Source organism: Mus caroli, chromosome 8 (assembly GCF_900094665.2).
Source record: "Mus caroli chromosome 8, CAROLI_EIJ_v1.1, whole genome shotgun sequence".
Lineage (NCBI taxonomy): Eukaryota > Metazoa > Chordata > Mammalia > Rodentia > Muridae > Mus > Mus caroli.
This window is the reverse complement of record NC_034577.1, coordinates 112,279,592-112,298,259: the sequence shown is the minus strand read 5'-3', so window position 1 is coordinate 112,298,259 and position 18,668 is coordinate 112,279,592. Positions and strand designations below refer to the sequence as shown.

The following is an 18,668-nucleotide window of genomic DNA, read 5'->3' as shown; positions in this document are numbered from 1 at the left end:
GAGAGACAGAGACAGTCATACACACACTCAAGAGAGAGACAAAAGACAGGCACGCATACACAAACACACACACAGAGCTCAGAGGAGAGCCAGTCCTTTGTTCTGTGCAGAGATGACCTTCTCATTGCGTGAGAATAGAATCAATAGTCTCCCTTCTGCTTCCCGTTAAACACAACTGGAGTGCTGTCTTAATTACTAGCAGACCTCACTTTCTCTGTCTCTCTCTTTCTGTGTCTCTCTCTGTCTATGTCTCTCTATTTCTCTGTCTCTCTCTCTGTCTGTCTCTCTCTTTCTCTCTGTGTCTCTGTCTCTGTCTCTCTCTCCAGGATCTCACTGTGTAACCCTAGGTGCTCTGGAACTCCTATGTAGACCAGGGTGCCCTTGAACTCGGAGATCAGCCTGCCTGCCTCTGCCTCCTGATTACTGGCATGCTCCACCATGCCTGGCCTGAAACCACTCTTAATCTAGCTAATCCATAATAATAATAATAATATATTATAATACTAGTAGTAGTTGTTGTAGTAATACTCTATACTACTTAAGCCAGTTAAATACATGGACATTAGAGCAGCTGCTTGGCTATCGAGGACCCAGCCCCTGCCCCTTCTCCTCAGTAGGAAAGGAACACAGAGACTGACACACACTGAATAGAAAACATCTTCACAGTCCAATTCTCCAGCGACTCTGTGCCCGATGAAAGCCGAAACTGGATAGACTCTTCCCGCATAAACACACAAAGTAGATACATACTCTTGCATCCGTCTGCCCCTTAAAAATGATGGTCTTACAAACGCTTCTTGAGTTATAACCCTAAAATACCACCTTCTAAGAACAGCAGCGTTAAATCAGCTGCTTCTTCAAGTCGGTTGTCACGAATCAACAAACACGCACAAGACAGCATGTCAAACACAAGAATGGAAAGAAAAACTAAAAGCACCCAGTCCCACAGAACTGCTCACCCTTTCCTCCAGGGCTCAGGGGAGTTTCTGGTCCCTCCTCTGCGGCTTGTCTTCACCCTCGGAAGCCAAGGCCACCAAAGATGCTGACCGGGTTCCCGGATATAATCTTAAGCTTTCTCTCTCCTGCTTTGCTGTTTGTTTATGTCCTCATAATCCACTGAACCAGTCAGTGAGAGGTTAATGAAAAGAAAACCTTTATTCATAGGCTGAACACATGGGTAACATCCAATGGGTGTCTGCCGGCTGCACTCTGCTCAGTCACAGCCACCTGGGTCCACCATGGAGTCTGAGCAATGACCTTCAGATAGAGCCCCTGTCCAGTTCTGGTGGTACCTGGTGGACCGGATAGTGTCACAACCACCCAAAGTGCTTTTCCAACGCTGACCAGCAGAGGACTTGAGAGTTCTTAAGCATTTTTGCACAAGTCCTGGAAAGTGGTCATTTGTTTGGAGCCCCAATTTCCCTTCAATTTCCTGTGGGACTTTTCCCCTTAGTTTGAGACATGTCTAACTCTGTGCCACAAGCTAACCTTAAACTCACAGCAATCCTCCTGCTTCGGCCTTGCAAGGACTGAGATTACAGGTGTGATGCACGGCATACCTTAGTTGTTGTGAGACATCACTGTGGACCTATGCCCTAGAATTCTTAATTTTTGGTCCTTTTTTTACTTCAAGGACCAGCACTTTCCTTCCTCAGGAAGCTGAGTTGCAGAGCCCACCAGCAAGCTTAAACACGGGCACCCCAAAGGCCTGAGAGTTTCCCCCAAATTTGGAAGCTGGACTGCACTGCACGGTAACCAACTCAGTTGCCTTAGTCAGCACTTTGTTGATCTCCCCAACCCCACCCCCTCAACCCCGCTCTCTGATCACCTCTTATGGGTTTATGTAATGGCAATATCTAGATCTCCCTGGAGGGATGTAGAGAGAACACAGACTTGGGGTTCCACAGGCTTTGTCTGAAAAGAATCCCTGTCATACCTGGAGGCTATCTATCTCCCACACTCAGGAGTAGCCTTGCTCCCCCAGCCTCTCTGATTACATGTAGTCCTTCACTGTGTGTGTGTTTCTGGAAAGTGTGTGTGGAGTGGGTGGTGGTGAGAAATGGGGGGGGGGGAGAAACTTAGATCTTAAAAAGCTACAGAAGTTAAATTAAAAAAAAACCTGCCCTTGAGTTATAATAATCCCTCCGATCACACACTCTTCTGTGTCCCCTGAATTTTTTTGGTGCCTTAAAAAGAAAAGCAGGCCGGGCGTGGTAGAGTACGCCTTTAATCCCAGCACTCGGGAGGCAGAGGCAGGCGGATTTCTGAGTTCGAGGCCAGTCTGGTCTACAAAGTGAGTTCCAGGACAGCCAGGGCTATACAGAGAAACCCTGTCTCGAACCCCCCCCCAAAAAAAAGGGAAAAAAAGAAAGAAAAGAAAGAAAAGAAAAGCAAAAGTAAACAGAGGACTATGCTGTGGAATGTGGTGTGCCTCTGTAAAGCCAAGGTACGTGCCAAACACACGGGGCGCCTTAAAAGAAGCTACTAACTATAGCAAAGGGGAGCCTGGTTTATAAGCCAAGAATAAATGAGCCTTTCCCTGTCTGGAAGAAGGTTTATCTATTCATATTGAGCATTTCCGCTGAGCCTGCTTTTGTTCAACCTTAGTTGTAAACGTTAACCAGGCCTACATCTTTCCCAGACCCTGCGGACCACGGATCATCCCCAGCATCCTGGCTGCAAGCTCCCCCATCCAATAAGATCAAAGCCAAGGCCTATGCCACACGGAGCCCGCTGAGCCTTCCATGATCCAGTTGAACCTCCACATAGAGCTGTTCACTATATCTCTAAGTCCTGCCCACGGGGTCAGCAGGAGACTCAGGTCCGAGTGGGGACTTGTGGTGGGTCACCGTACAACACCGCCAAAGCCAACGAGGGGCTTCTGCTGGAGGGCTGAGTGTGCGGCGACCATGTCCTCTACTGGACCAGTCTTTTAAATCTGCAAAGCTTCCGGTGACTGATTAAGTCATCTTCAGAGAAAGCAGATGGACGAGGCCCTCAGTGCACCGACTTTGGCCAGCATGGGTACGCTGCTCCAAACCCTCAGTCTCTGCCAGGGCAGAGACCAGGGCGACTCCTTCGCCCACAGGCATTGGCTCGCTGGAGGTGGGGGGATCGCGGGGCGGGGAAGCAGCCGCTAATCCGCCTTAGTGGAAACGAAGCACCGTGGCCTCGGGAACCTGCAGAGGAAAATAAGAAAGGAAGGGAATCCCCAGCTGGGAAAAGCCGCCCTGGACGTGCGCGTCGAAGACCAGCGAAGCATTGAAGGGAGGCGCTAGGCCCGAGGAGGCAGCTAGCAGAGAGGAGCCCAGCGCGCCAGGCACGGGCTTAGGGATCCCCGGTGCTTCGGCCCCTGAGGCTGGCTTCGGTCTCACGGCCAAGATGCTGTCGATGCTGAAACTCTTTGACCTGGAACCTTTTGGGGAGCCGCTGGGGGCGGGGCACAGAGGGGACCCCAGGTGGTGTGCCGGACGCTGGAGCTGGCCGCTTTCCACTGCTCCTACTCCCTGGACTATGAGGTCCGCGTCGGGGTCCTGGGGCTCAGGGCCGGGCCAGGGAAGGAGCGCGGGCCGCGCGGTGCCTACCGCCGGGGATTGGGAGCGATCCGGCGCGCGCGTCGGGCGTGCAGTGGCCAGGTCCGGGGACCCTACATCGCAGCCCACCTCGGACTCCGGCGGCTCGACCCGGGTGCGCTTGGCCTCCGGGGAACCCGCGGCGGGCTTGGGCTTCCTTTTCCTGCGCCGATAATTGCCGTTCTCAAACATGTCCAAGCAGCGGGGGTCCAGGGTCCAGTAGCTGCCCTTGCCCGGCCGCCCCTTCTCACGTGGCACCTTCACGAAGCACTCGTTGAGCGACAGGTTGTGGCGGATGCTGTTCTGCCAGCCTTGGCGGTTGTCGTGGTAGAACGGGAAGCGATCCATGATGAACTGGTAGATGCCGTTCAGTGTGACCCTCTGCTCGGGAGCATCCTGGATCGCCATGGCTATAAGAGCGATGTAGCTGTACGGCGGCTTCTGCGGGGGCTCCACGCGGCCCGGGCCGGCCAGTGCAGCCGCAGGGGCGAAGGCCAGGGGCAGCCCGGGCCTCTCGGGGCTGTACACGTACAACAGCGGCGAGGCTGCCAGAGCTGCCAGCGGGGGACTGAAGAGGTGGCTCATGGCGACAGCAGCCTCTCCGCTCCACTGGGGAGTCCTAAGGACTTTGCCCCGCACCAGGGCCCTCCTGGGGAGCCCTCCTTGCGTCTGCCCTGCGATCAGCCTCTCTCCCCAGCCGCTGTGCGCTCTGTCCCTTCTTCATGGCTTTAAAAATGTTAAATAATTGTTGTAAGTTTGCTATTATGTGTTGACTTAGCGCTGGAAAATAAATTGTCTATGATAAACAGTCCTTGTGTTCTCAGCCCACCCACATTAATTAAAATTTCATTGCTGAAAATCTCCCAGCTCTTCCCTCCACGTGTCTTTTTGATACCAGCCAATGGGTTTCGGGGCTAGTCTTCATTTGTTTATAGAATTAGTCTGTTGATAAGTCCGCCCACCCAAGTTGAATCAAGCTGTGTTTATTTGGAAAAATTTCCGGGCACCCAATATATAAACGCACTGATCTGATGTTTGAAATACCACGTCCACCCCTTGACGCTGTAAGCACACAGTCAGCGAGGCAGGATGTGGAGAGACGGGTGGCTCTCCCCAAGCTGGGTCTGGTAGGCCAGAAAGGAGGAATGGAGATGGGGGTGGGGAAGCCAAGGGGTACATTGTAATCTGGTCTTGGGGATCCTCCCACAAAAGAGCTTTTATTTCCCCAAGCTTAGGGCGCTGTAGAGACAGCACCCTTGTCTGCACTTTGGGAACTGGGAAGACAGTAGACACACACACACACACACACACACACACACACACCCCTTACAGAGATGAGCACTCTCTAGGGGACTACTGTCGAAGAGGCCCCACCTAATGGGGTTCCAGGAGACTCAAGTGACTGGATTTCAGTAGCCAACATTTTTGGAGGTGGAAAGCAGATAGCTCTTGAAAGCTGTGGATGGGCAGGGTATCTGGTCCCCTACCTTGGCTGGCCCGAGGAAGAATACAAAACAACTCCCCTTGGAAAGTGTGTGTGTGGGTGGGTGGGTGGGGGGAACAACAATGTCCTTGGGTCTGGCTAAGGTTCCTAGCCAGGCACACCATAAAGGGGGAGGGTGGCAGCTGGCGGGGAGCTGGTGTTCGTGAATGTGGGTCCTTAGCTCCATACGCTGTACTTTCCTGTTTATAACAAGGAGGGGGTTACAACAGCTTTACAAGTGTGTGCAGCTGCTTGGTGATTACATTAAGCATCTGTAAAGCCTGCATGCTGGTCCCCCCCACACACACCCACCCACCCAGGGGTGTAAGCATCCCCTACCCATCTCCTTTTACATTTAGCCACGTCAAACTTTGAATCCAAACTCCTGGATGCTGCTCATTCCAAAAGGGGCATCTCTCCAAGTGGCTCCCCTCCAGCCGGGTAGGGATGCAGGTTAACCTTGCGGAACCAGTCTCTGTTCATGATGTTTGCACGGGAGTCTTCTTTGAAAGCAAGTGGAAACTGTGTCAAGATCTGGGTTAGTAGCCCCCACCCCATCCTTCTTTGCCAAAGAAGAAGCGTTTGGTGGTGTCATAGGTAAAGAAAAAACTTCTGCCACCCACTGGAAGGGGAAGACACACTGGGGCTTGCACCAGCGGCTGGTACTCATATGGCCTCTGAACGTGGACAAGTGGAGTATTGCTCTTCCCACTCCAAAGGGAGGAATCCAGAATAGAGCCTTCACGTTTAAGATGTCCTAGCATCCCACCACCGCAAAGAAGCCAGCAAGGAATCAGAAATTTTTCATTCCTGCTTGAAAAATACAAAAACAAACAAACAAGCACCACACCGATTTGGGTGAAGGATAGGTCTGTGGGTGTGGCCAGCTGGCCCTCCCCATTCCACTTTCCTCAGTGACTTCAACATTTCTAACCTGAGTCCTGCAGGCAGCTCTGACTACTGGGCTAGATCCTGGGGAGGAAGACTGGTGACCAGAGGGTCGGAGTGTGTTTCTCTCTCGGAACCCGGCCTTTCACCCAGAATAACCCTTTAATTCTGGGATGGAAGTGTGTAAGCAACCTCACCTTTGCAACCGGTTCCCTCGCTTCTGCACTCGCTTTAACAGACCCAGACCCAGAAATAAACCGCTGTCACTGGAAAACTCCCTCCCTCACCTCCGCAGTCCCCCGCCAATCCCAGAGCTCTCCAAGACCCCAAGTCTAGCGGGCAGCCTCAACCGGTGCGCGCCCGGTTGCGCTGTCCAGACGCCTCTTCCAAACCCTAAGGCAAATCTAAGCTGAATTCTCAACAATAAGCACCGCCCACTTTAGTCTTGGGCTGGTTGCGGGCGGAGACACGCCCGGCAAGTGGGCGGGGCACAGACCGTAAAGGGAGAAAAGTTTAGAAACCTCCAACAGACTTGCACCAGCAGCTTGGAGGAGCAGGGCCTGCAGTTGGCGGCGTCTGCAGGAGGCTGGGGCCGGTACACCCGGTCCGGTTCTGGGCGCAGTCTGAAGCCTGGGCTCTCAGATGACAACGAGCCTTACTTAGCCCTAGAGGGCCTCCTCTGGAGCGACCCTCGCGCAGAGGCACGGTCCAGCCTTTCCGGGGACTGAGACTCAAAAGACAGCCGGGAGTCCCTGAGTCTAGGAGCGGATGCGCCCTCGTGCGGAAGCTTAGTCTTGTGAACGCAGACCTGGTTGGGTGGGGGAGCCTGGGAGGAGTAGGTGTCCACTGTCCCAGAGAAGAAAAGGGGTTCCAAGCAGATTCCTTAAGTGTCCAACCCCCACCCACCTGCCCGCCCTCGCGCTCACACACACACACACACACACACACACACACACACACACACAGCCCTCTATGTACTGGGTAGTCAACTGGAGACAGCCACCTCCCTTCCAGGAGAGGAGCCCCATGCTTCTTCAGACCAGACGCCAGGGAGCAGAAATGGGCAGTGGTTTCTGCGTGGGATGAGGACAGCCACAGTCCCATTGCTGGAACAAAGCGGATGTGCGCTCCTCACGGCGATTATGGGAAGGAGACAGGCCCCTCAAACCCCAGCAGGAGAGCCACGATCTTCTCCCACTGCCCCCAGGGCACACCCAGAGCAAAGCAGCCTTCCAACTGACGGCCCAGCCCGGCAGTATTCTCCCAGCGACCTCAATTCTTTTTCTACGCAAGAGCACTGGGCCTCGGATCTTACCTACTGTGCTGTGTTTGGGGTGGGGACTAGTCACCTTAATGACAACTTACAACGCTGGGGTGGTGGTGGCAGCAGCAGCTAGAATCTACAGCGGAATGTGGGGGTGGGGTCGGCCTGCCTCTCTGGCCTTTAGGGAGTTCACAGGCTCACTGGGCCCCGGGCATTTGTTAGCACCTGCTAAGTGAAGCCACCTCCTTTCTCCCACGGGTATACTTGGGGACATTAATAATAAATGACGCACATGGAGTTCTTTATGCTCTCCTGGCACTCTCCAAGAGAGCACAGACAAACGCAGACAGTCCTTATTCTATCTATTGCGTTAATGGCTTCTAGAGACTTGTTTTACAGCCGGGCAATGCACATCTTCAATCTCGGCATTCGGGAGGCAGAGGCAGGCTAATCTCAGTCTGAGGCTAGCCGGGTCTGCGCAGGGAAACCGTGTATGGGGGAGGGGCTATGAACAGAGAGCATCGTGACTAAAGTGTATTGAGCACCACAGTGTGCTGTGTGATTGATTGTGGGAGGTGCTTGCATGAAATCATTTCACCCCCACAAGAAGAAGAAGAAGCCTGGAGTGCCTTGCCACCACAGCTTCTCAGGAAGCTGTGGCAGGATGATCCCAAGTTCAAGGTCCCTCTAGGCTGCACAGTGAGTTCCTAGCAAGCCAGCAAACTCAGTGAGACTCTTGCGTCAAAATTTAAAAAAAGGAAGGGAGGGAGGGAGGGAGGGAGAGAGAGAGAGAGAGAGAGAGAGAGAGAGAGAGAGAGAGAGAGAGAGAGAGAGAGAGAGAGAGAGAGAGAGAGAGAGAGAGAGAGAGAGAGAGAGAGAGAGAGAGAGAGAGAGAATTAGGGATGGGAGTATCTATCACTCAGCTGCTAGAATGCCTGCCTAGCATTCAGGAAGCCCACATAAATCAGACATAGAGGCCTATGCCAGCAATCCCAGCATCTAAGGGGTAGAAGCAGGAGGATCAGAGGTCCAAAGTCCATCCTCTGCTACTTGGCAAGTTTGAGGTCAACCTAGGGTACATGAAGTCCTGTCTCAAAGAGGGGGGCTGGGGCTGGAGAGATGACTCAGTGGTTAAGGAGTTTGGCTCTCAGCATCCACATTGGGAGTTGGGAGTGGGGTACTCACAAGCACCTGTAACTCTAGCCTCAGGGACAGAATTGGAAAATAATAAATAAACGACTTTAAATAAAGGGGTTGTAGGGAGAGTAATGTGACACGCGTGTCCAGCGTGTGAGAACTCCTGGTTTCAATTCCCAGTAACATACACACGTACACGAGTACACACACACATACACACGCACACACACACAAAAATTAAAGAAGCATTTGTTATTCCCATTTTTTTCAGATCAAGAAACTGAGGCTGTGTTAACTTATCTCAATTCTCCCAGAGAGACCTGTCCCAAAAACAGGGTCAAAATCATCTTACAGGCGCCCTATATGAGGCACTCTGGACTCCTGTGAAAAGAACTCTCCCAGCTAATGTGAAAGACATGCCTCAAAGATGCACCCATTCCACAGAGCATGAAACTGAGGCTAAGCCACAAAGTTACTACCCAGCTACTGCTGACTGAATGGAATCAGGAGTCACAGTTTGTCCTCAAAAGTGGAAACAGTGAGGCCTGAATGCTCAGGTGTCCCCAGAAGAGTGAGGAAGAGCAGAGAGGGAAGGGATGCCAGAGGTATGCCGCCAGTGCACCCCCAAATCCTCACTTTCAAACCTGGAAGGCTTTCTGCTCTTCTCCCTCCTCCTCTGGGAAGGGCCGAGCAGAGCAGCATCTGCCCTCCCCCACCCCTGCTCTCCCTAGGGTGTGTAGATGGGAGGTGGGGCCTTTAGAAAAGAAGAGGCCCAGAGAGCAGAGCAGAGTTTCCCAATGACTTACTTAAAGCGCACCTTGTTCCCAGTAAGGATGGATGGGAAGGTTCACAAGGATGCCCCTGGGGCGTGTCCACTACCCCACCCAAAGCCATCCAGATAGGCAAGAGAGATGGGAGCATCCCTCTGAGAGCGCCCGCCTGGCAGAATTAAAAGTTGGGACTCCCCCCACACCCACACCCATTACAGTGCTTTTTCACAGTCCTAAGAAATATCACCCAAGAAACTGGCCCCAATGCTTAAGGGGATGGGACGAAGTTAGACAAAGTCGGTGTACTGGGCCTGGAATGTCCCCAGGAGGCAGAGTGCCTGGAGGAATTGCCAGGTACTCTGGGTTGGAAGGCTGGGTTGGACAGCAGCAGTCAGAGGCTGAGGTCTGAAAACACAAGGCCATATTTCCTTGACAGGACAGGACAGGACAGGTCAAAACCTCCCACTACAGGGCTCTACTGTACCTCCACTACTTCTCCTCCTGGCTCTGTACACTCTCACGGACCCAGAGTGGGTTTGAACCCTTAGAAAGACAAACAGCCACCCCCAAGGACAAGGCTCCGAAATAGAAAAATACCCACGTGTCATTCTGCTGTCTGTCATCCCTGCACAGGGGTGTTGAAAGGATGGCTGATATAAGTTAAAGGCACATTGCATCTTCCCAGACACTGTCCCCAACAACCTAATGCTCTGGAAGCAGGCTACCCTGTTGGATGCCTGTCTCAAAAAAAAGCACACATTTCAAAGGCCCTGCCAGTGGAAGGCAGGCGAGGAAGGCGGGCAGGGAATGCTTCTCAAAGTTTGGGAAAACATCCCAAATATTCAGGACTCGATGGGTCTGAGGGGCAGGAGAAATGGCACTCTGTGAATTCTGACCCAGTCCTGCACTCCACCTGAATCGGAAACAGATGTCTCCACTTCTAGCTGAGCCACCCACTGACCCATCTTCAGGGCACAGAAGTCGGTCGGTCGGAGTGTCCAGCGGCAGGCTAGGCAGCACAGCGGTGTGGGACAGTTTTGGGGAACTCTGCAGGCTGGGAGATCCCAGCGCCTTCTCAAGCCCCTAGTCCTTGTGTGGGCTGTGAGGCATTTTCGAAGTATCTTTATTCATACTTATCTGTTTTGGTTTGCAACAACGAAGTTGGAGATTCCCATCTCCACTCCCACCCCCTGCCCCACCTTTGGATTTGGGAGTCAGAACAAGGATGAAGAAGACAGCAGCCAACAGACTTTGGTAGGGAGGGTGCTGGAAACTCAAGGTTCACCAGCTTTTCCCAGATCCAGGCAGGAGGGTCACAGGGAAGAGAACCCTGAGGGTCCACAAGGCAAACACCAGTATCCCCCAGAGAGACCCCTTCCTTTTCAGCTCCTTCTAACCTTTGACCTTCATTTACCTCAGTAAGAGGGGACAAGAATGATGAACTTGTCAATCTCAGGATCCCTGGTGACTCCCAGGTGACAGGGGTTTGCGCTTTGAGGTGTAGGAGTTGAATTCCCAGTTGGACACATCGCATCGCATCCCATCCAAGTCATCCTCAATTTCTTCATTTGTGGAGTCTGAACACCTGAGTCAGAGAGTGAGGGCTGTGGCTGCCGATCCAACCAGGTTGGGGAGACGTTCGGGCAGGGACTCTGCTAGCAGGCACTTCCTGAAAACTTCAGCCCTTATAAGAAGGCACTGGTGGAGCAATGCTCCTTCCAGCCTGAGTCTCAGAGCTTCAAGCACAGAGGGCTCTCCGAAGACCTGGATCTGTCCTCAAAACTGGACGGTGTTTGATCAGTGCACCTGGTTAAGGCCAGCCTGTACTTGGGACAAACAAACCCACATGAAGATTTCCGCTCGTGTCTCTGCTTTGCTTTCGGTTTTTATCTGCCGCATCTTTTGCCCAACCGCATCGGCTTCTTGAGTCCTGGTTATCAGACGAAGCTGTGTTTGTGTAAAGAGCAGAATCATCCTGGTAGAGTTGGACGGCCTGGGGTAGGCACTCCAGGGCTTCCATCTCAGAACTCCTCGCCCCCCGCTTTCCTAGAATGCCCTGGACTGGACTTGCTAGTGACAGAGAAACCTAAGATAGACCCATGTAGGGCCAAGAACAACCTGTGTCCCAATAGAACTTTTAATCCAAAACCTACCAAGCATTCAATAGCAGCTGTCTATGAACTCCAATACTGTGGCCCCACCATGCCCCCTTGCTGCTGGCAATATTGCTGGGGTGGGGTGGATTCTGGGTTTATCTGGAATGAAGATGAAGCCCCTAGTTCTAAGGCTGGGCCAAGCAGGGCTGCTAGCATGTGAACTCAGTGCAAACCTTAGGAATCTGACCTTCTGGGAACTCTCCTTTCCCTTCCTGACTGCCCAAGGAAGCAACACCCCAGACCAACTTTTCCCAGGACCGCATTTTTTTTCACACCGCTGCTCTGGGAGGCCTGGGAAAAGCCTACAACACAACCTGGGTTCCCTGACAAGGCGAGAAGACTGGCACACATCACACGTAGGGCCTGCTCCAGGGGGCTTCTCTCTAGCTACCTACTCAAGAACCAACCGTCCTCTTTTAAAGAGCTCCCATCCACAATGCCTCCTCTCTTTCCCTGGGTCAGTCACAAGGCACCAGGAGTTCTGAATCTTAAGAGGAGGTAAGCTTTCAGGGAGGCCCCTAAAACATCTGGGAAAGGAGCGAGCCAGCTGGCTTGGACAAAGCTCGCTTCTCCTGGGGCAAGAGGTTTGAAGAGAGCCATGCAAAATGAAACCAGTGTTGGGAGGAACCAGAGATCTCCGGACCCCTTCCTAAGCTATCTGCTCTGCTCAGGAACCAAGATACACCTGGCCTGCCCCCCCCACAGCACCCCTGTCCAGTTCTTAGTCCCCCCACACACACTTTATGGAAGATAATGAAGTGTGGGTCACATTCTGGCATTGCAGGTTGAAAGATTGTCTTACATACACAGGGAGTATCATCAGGAACCTCCCCAAATCCTACATCAAAACAGCACAGATATAAAACTTGCAGTTTCAACAGTAACACTATATACGTGTTAACCCGTGGCCACCACTAAGCTAAGCAGATGACCTGCAAAGTCCACCCGCCTCCCGGGTCCCTGACTCCTCCTGGCCTACATGTTCAAAGAACTTCCATTAGCACAGTCCAGGTTACCAACTGGCGTGGGACTCGGTGATATGCCTAAAGTCCAACACACAGGCCTGTGCTGAAGTTGTATCTTTCAGGCAGCAGATGGGTAAGGCACTCCCCCCCCCCCCCCCCCCCCCCCCCCCCCCCGGGCCGGTTCATTTTTAAGGGGGTTTTCCCCGTTTTTTTTTCCTTCCTTCTTTCCTTTTTTTTTTTTTTTAAAGAAATGAGATATCAGAATCAAAAAGAAAAATCATCTCCCTGTTACTTAGCATGCTGAAAAACAGAGCCATTTCAGCGCTAAGATGTCATGCTCGAGGCGCACAGTGGCTTCTTTTTCCACCACACTGGAGTAAAATATTTAAAGCCCGAATTAAGAAATAAAACAGACTGAAATTCACTTCTAATCTGATCCCAAAGCCAGCGGTTAAATACCAGAGACCGACCAACCCTCTTTGCTTCTTGCTGGCACTTTTAAACCGCCATCAGGGGTAACAAGTCCGCATCTAAGGAAATGGAGGGAGCTGAGCACTCACCCCGGCTCCTGCTACGCTGAGGTTAGCAAGCTGCAGACCGTTTGTCCTTTCTCGGTTTCTCCCCTCTAACAGAGGACAGCTGGACACCAAGACAGGGTGACACCATTTTGTTTTGACAATTGGCAACAGTTTTCTGCATCCCGCAAAGCATTTCGTTAACAGGCCAGCAGCACGCTGCCCTCAGGCAGCCCTCTCCATGTGTGGATGGAGAACAGTTTCTCAGATTACCTTGAGCAGAAAACAAAAATATCTCAGGACGGGATAGTTCAACAAATCAAGAGCCCCTTCTATTACTTCGATTAATAATCGAGAGCTCCATCGTCCTGTAACCTGTATATGCATCCAAGTACCAGGCCACCTGCATCACAAAAATAATCCCAACTGGGCTTACTGCAATTTCCCTTTTAAAATTCAAGGACACAAAGACACCGTCCGAACTTTGGGCAGAAAAACAACACGGGTTTATTTTAAGGTAAATACAACACTGAGATCACATAAGACAAACACAGATGAGATTGAAATTTTAAAGTCTTTTGGTGTGTTTTAGGAATACCCCAGATGGCATCTACTGTACAAAGCCATGCACTTCCTAAATTAAAAATATCCGATACTTAATTTCGTTATCCAACAACAACAAAAAAATAAATTATTTTCTTGTTTTGTAAAAGACCTACAGTTTTTTTTTGGGGGGGGGGGAACCTATTTTATCATGGTGACGTGGGAAGAAAAGACCCACACAGGTTTCTTGAATTCAATTTGGCAGTAACAGTTGGGCAAGACAAAACCTTATCCAGTGGACACAACTTTAAATATTATATTAAAGGCTCTGGGCAAGAACAAAATAGCCTGGTTACAAATCCGCACTCGTTTACAGAAGGCACCTTATCCGGAGAGACCTCTTGCACCCGTGGAGAATCTCCACAGAAGTCATTAGGGGTCCCTATGGGGTTTGGTCCATAAGCTAATCTGTAAAACCCCAAGGGGAGCAGGCGCAGCATCCGGGTAGGGGAAGGAAATTTTTTTTAAATCTGTATTTCTTTTTGCTGGGCTGCATCCCCCTTAGAGGGACTCGCTGAGATCTCAAACTGAGCTGCGGATAAGTTACCTGCGAGTTGCATGGAGCTCTCTGCTCCCGGTTCTGAGAGAGGGGCGCGTTCCGTCGCTTTCTGCGGCTCCGTCGAAGAAGGTTCCCATGGAGGAGGCGAAGCCGGTGCTGGGACTGGAACGGACTGGACAGCCTCAGTATTTGGTGCAGTCGTAGGAGTAGGGGGCTGCGTGGCGGTAGAGGGACGGCGTAGCTCGGTAGGGCAGCTGACAGCTCGCATTGCTCACCTGGGACTCCCCGAGGGACGAGTTGTCCAGTCCTAGCCGGTGCGAGTTGAACATCTCCCGGACGTTGGGGAAAGTTTGCTGTTGGGTCGCAAACGTGTGGCCAGGGAGGTGGCTCAGGTCCCCGCCGTGGTTCAGATACCAGGAGGTGGCCTGGGTGGCGGGCTGCGGCGCGGGAGGGGGCTGCGGGGCGGGCGGTGGCGCCTGCGGGTGGAGGTGGCCGTGATGCTGGTGGTGGTGACCCGAGGCCCCCAAAGCGCCCTCCTGACCCGCTGCGAGGTTGAGGGCACCGAGCGGGGAGCCGGGGCCGCTCGGGTGGTCCGACAGAGCCTCGTCCAGCGCGGGCGGAACGCACACGTGCGCGGGCCGTTCGGCCCCGGTGTACAGACTCATAGCCCGCATACTGCACTGGTAGCCCGCGGAGCCCGCAGCCTCCAGGCCCTGCGCGCACGGCTGAGCGTAAGCGGCGGGTGGCGCTGCGGCGTATGGCAGCGCCAGCGGTGGCACAACCAGGCCGGCGCGCGCGGCTGCTGGGCTCAGATCGCCGCCCGGAGGCGACGTGCGCAGCGTCATGATGGTCTCCACGCTGAAGCCGGGCAGCCCGTTAGGCGCTGCGGCGTGGTGCTCGGGCAGCGAGCCGTCTGGGGAGCCGGCGGGCGTGGAGGCTGCGCTGCGTGGACTGGCCTGCAGCGCTCCCTCGGGGCTCAGCGTCTCCACCTTGGTGATGACGGGCAGCGCGGGGGACGCCGCCTCGCTCTTAACCACGACTTTCTTCTCGGCCTCCTTGGGCCCGTCAGCTACCGGGGTCCCTGTCGGAGCGCCCTTGGCCGTGGTCGGGGGCGGCTCCTTGAGGTGGGCCCGCTCCTCCTTGTCCTTAGGCACATCCTTCTTCTTGAAGCGCCGCCGCCGCCGCAGGAAGCTGCCATTCTCGAACATGTTGTAGGAGTCCGGGTCGAGCGTCCAGTAGCTACCCTTGCCCGGCTTCTTGTCGTCGCGCGGCACCTTCACGAAGCACTCATTGAGCGACAGGTTGTGGCGGATGCTGTTCTGCCAGCCCTGCTTGTTCTCGCGGTAGAAGGGGAAACGGTCCATGATGAACTGGTAGATGCCGTTCAGAGTGATCTTCTTCTCTGGCGCGTTCTGGATCGCCATGGTGATGAGCGCTATGTAGCTGTAGGGCGGCTTCACCAGGTCCTTGGGCGCCGCGGGCTGGTGGTGGTAGGGCGCGTAGGAGCGGCCCATGCCGGCGCCGTACTGCTCCGGGTGGCCGGAGTAGACGCCCATGGGGCTGGCCATGCTGCCGTAGCTGCCGGCCGCCCGGTAGTAGTTTTGCTCACTCAAATAGGGTACCACTCCCAGGGCGTTGGGGTCCGATACCGAGTAACGCGCCTGCATGCTGCGTCCCAGACGCCCAGGCGCCGCCTGCGCGCACTGACTGCGGCCCGCGGCGAGCGAGGCCCGGAGCAGGAGAGCAGGAAGGGACGGAGCGATGCAGGCAGCCCCGACTCGGGGCAGCCTCGCGGTCCACGCGCGGAAGACGCCGGCGCTCGGGTTCAGCCGACCGGGCGGATCGGCATCCTGAAGGGTGCACCGCGGGCGGCCCCGCTGGCCGCGCACTCTCGGCTTGGCGGGTGGCAGCCCTGAGCTGGCGGCACAGACGCCACGCGCGACCGTGGAGCGACACCAGCCCTTCCGAGTGCTAGAAAAGGAGACAGCGGCTCTCCGGGCCCCGCCAGAAGAACTGCAGCCCGCGGCGTCAGCGAGCTAGGGTCCGGAGAGGCTGTGCGGCCGAGCCCGGAAAAAGAAGCAAAGTCCCTTTTAGGGATTGGGAAAAGTTTCAAAAGTCTCCTGGCTCAAAGCGAGTTTTTACTTTCTTCAGGCCGCGCCCCCTCCAGGAAGTTTGAACCAATCATCTGGCAGCTGCGAGAAGGATGGCACCAATCAAAACGAGGAGCGCCCGAATCCGTCGGCTCTAAGACCCAGCTGCTCTTAGCCAGATCTCCCCCCCCCCCCCCCCCCCCCCCCCCCCCGCTCAAGTTAACTTGAGGACTTTTAAAAATGAGTTACATCTTATTAAATTTTATTTTATTATCACATTTTGTTTAACGAGACCACGTGTCCAGAGCAAAAAATAAAAACCCCGTTCCTTTGCAAAATAAAAAGAAGTTTAGTTTGAAATATAAAATCGAATTGATGAAGTTGGGCAGAGATCTGCCCCCAAGACCTTGTAAGTAGGAAAGAGCCTGGAGATTTGTTTTCGTATTAATGGGTGAAGAGGCGAATAATTAGATTTCTTAATTATCGGGGCCTAGTTGTAATGGGTTCAGAGCGAACGGACTGAGCGTGTAGGGCCTGTTGAATGCGGTGATGAATAATTCACAGGACGCTTCCAGGTTGAGGAAGAGCCCACGAAGGAGGCCGGGTTGGAGAATTCGGTTCCTCTCGCCTTCACAGCAGGGTCGGGATGGGAGGGAAGGCTTAGTGGGAAAGCCAAGCTGGGAAGGTAACACCTAAGGAACTGCTTAGGTGATCCATCTGCGTCCTCCAAACCATTTCGTGGGGTTCAGGGAAGCGCGTGAACCCAACTGTTGCTTTCCTGGTCTCCTCTCCCGCATATCCGAGGGCTAGCTTTCCTAGCCATCCATCCCAGCCTTTCCCTTCTCCCCACCTAAGAAAGCGCTGTCTGGAGGTTAGGACAAGGCAGCCAGCCCCAGGGAGCTGGTGTCCCCGTTCGGCGTGGGGAGCTCTAAGCCTGCACTCCACCGCCGGCTTCGCCACTGGAGACGCAAAGGAGCGCGGCACTGTGTAGGGAAGCCTCGCTTCCCTAGCTGTTGCCGGGCCCGGCGCGGGTCCCACTCCGCGGCCAGCATCTTTGGGATCCTGTAAATTGACTGTATTTCAGGCTGTTTGTTTTACTGAGTTTTGATAAGGTGAGCTGAGGACCAGGGGCTCCTTAGAGGGCCTGGTAACTGAAGGACTTTTTTATATTTTTTTTTTGCCAGCCCTGACGCACAGCGACTCGGAGTTCCCGACCTTCAAGCGTGCTCCTTCCCTCTAGGAATCCCGGGGACAGTTTGTTTATTTGTGGACTGGTTATTTATTCCTTCAACACCTCCAGTCGTCATAGAATCCCTGCGCGGTCCGCTTCCTCAGAAGCACCAAGATGTCCCTACGGAATGGCTCTATGCCTCGCAGAACCTTCTGGAAGTTGTTGGTCCGGTAGGGTAGGGAAGAAGGCGACAGATAAAACATTTGTTTCAGTCTTTCTTCTTCTCCGACTCCCCACCATCACCACCATAACCCCCCACGCCCCGTTTTCGGCAAAAGGCTGTGAGAGATTAGAACTCACTGTATCAGCTTTGGCGAGTGAGGAAACTTTAGTGGCATTGCTTGACGTACCGAAACAGCAAAATAAGTTTTATGTATGTTACCTTTGACTTGAGAACCAGAATTTAAGGACAGGGCTGCACAGGGCCCCCTGACCTGCATGGAGAATCTCGGGAAACACATTTTTGTGAGTGTCCTGGATTCTTTTTTGACTAATTCCTCTCCCCCCCCCTCCCTTAAAGCAGCAAAATAAGGTTTCCCTGGTGCATGTCCGGTGTAGATCTGGGTAGGGGGTTAAGCCTTCCCTCCCTTCTCAGGGACCCACTAAGAGTTATTGTTCCAATGTCCTTAGTGTATTTTCGTTCACTTTTTTTTTTTTAATAACTGTGACAGAAAACTTCTTGCCCCTCATGAAACTCGTGGCAAGTAGTGTTGAATTTTTCTCACGATGTTGCTGAAAATTCCATTCACTGATCAAGAACAACCCCCTACCCATGGGCTTCCTACAGGGGCACACTTTACTCTGCTTTTATGAGGTGTGTGTGTGTGTGTGTCCGTCCCCGTGTTAAACAGCTTTATCAAAGCACGGGGCAGAAACCGAACGCCTCAGACTATGAAATCTAAATTGCCATAGGCCACTTTCTGCCTGCGTATGCCCAAATTTAAACCAGTGTCTTCTTAAAAGAATTTTGGTTTAAATTCTCAGATGGATCGACCCACGACCCCTCTCCTAAAGAAAGAGTGGGGGCTCCCGGGGAGGCTCGTTCCTTCGCTCAGGACCTGGCCTCTTCGCTCTGTGGAGCACTGAGAGAGATGTTTGTTCCGGTTTCTAAAAACAACACTGCACACACACCTGGACTTGGCAGGAACCAGGTCCGGCTCCTGCAGCCTGCAGAGGCCTCAGCTCTCTGAGACTTGCTACATTCTTGCTTATTGCATGTTCCTTCTCTTCCTTGTCTTGTTGTCAACGAGTCGAAGGCAAATCAGACCCCAGAGGGCCCTGTGTGTTTGTCAAATAATAAGCGATGAAAAGGGCAGGGAGGTGCCTCCCCCGCTTCCCGCCCGGCCCTTCTTCCTCGGCAGGCGCCCTGGCTTCATCACCTGGAGGCGCCTGGCGAATACTCCGTGGGTGGTGGTGCCATCTTGAGGTCGGTTGTGGAACTACTACGGAAAAGGCGGCGGGGAGCAGCAAGGAAAGCCAGACAGGTTTGGTTCTA

The 18,668-nt window shown here is 53.4% G+C and overlaps 2 protein-coding genes across 2 annotated transcripts; both read right to left on the bottom strand.

The window, feature by feature from the left end:
* Nucleotides 1–1,452: 1,452 nt before the first annotated feature.
* Foxl1 (forkhead box L1) lies at nt 1,453–4,428 on the bottom strand. The gene has a single exon (XM_021171029.1). The coding sequence runs from the start codon at nt 4,155–4,157 to the stop codon at nt 3,147–3,149; it is 1,011 nt and encodes a 336-aa protein (XP_021026688.1). The 5' UTR covers nt 4,158–4,428; the 3' UTR covers nt 1,453–3,146.
* An 8,805-nt stretch (nt 4,429–13,233) lies between these two features.
* On the bottom strand, nt 13,234–15,957 carry Foxc2 (forkhead box C2). The gene has a single exon (XM_021170882.1). It carries the CDS (start codon nt 15,517–15,519, stop codon nt 14,035–14,037), a length of 1,485 nt encoding a protein of 494 aa, XP_021026541.1. The 5' UTR covers nt 15,520–15,957; the 3' UTR covers nt 13,234–14,034.
* Between the last annotated feature and the right edge of the window lie 2,711 nt (nt 15,958–18,668).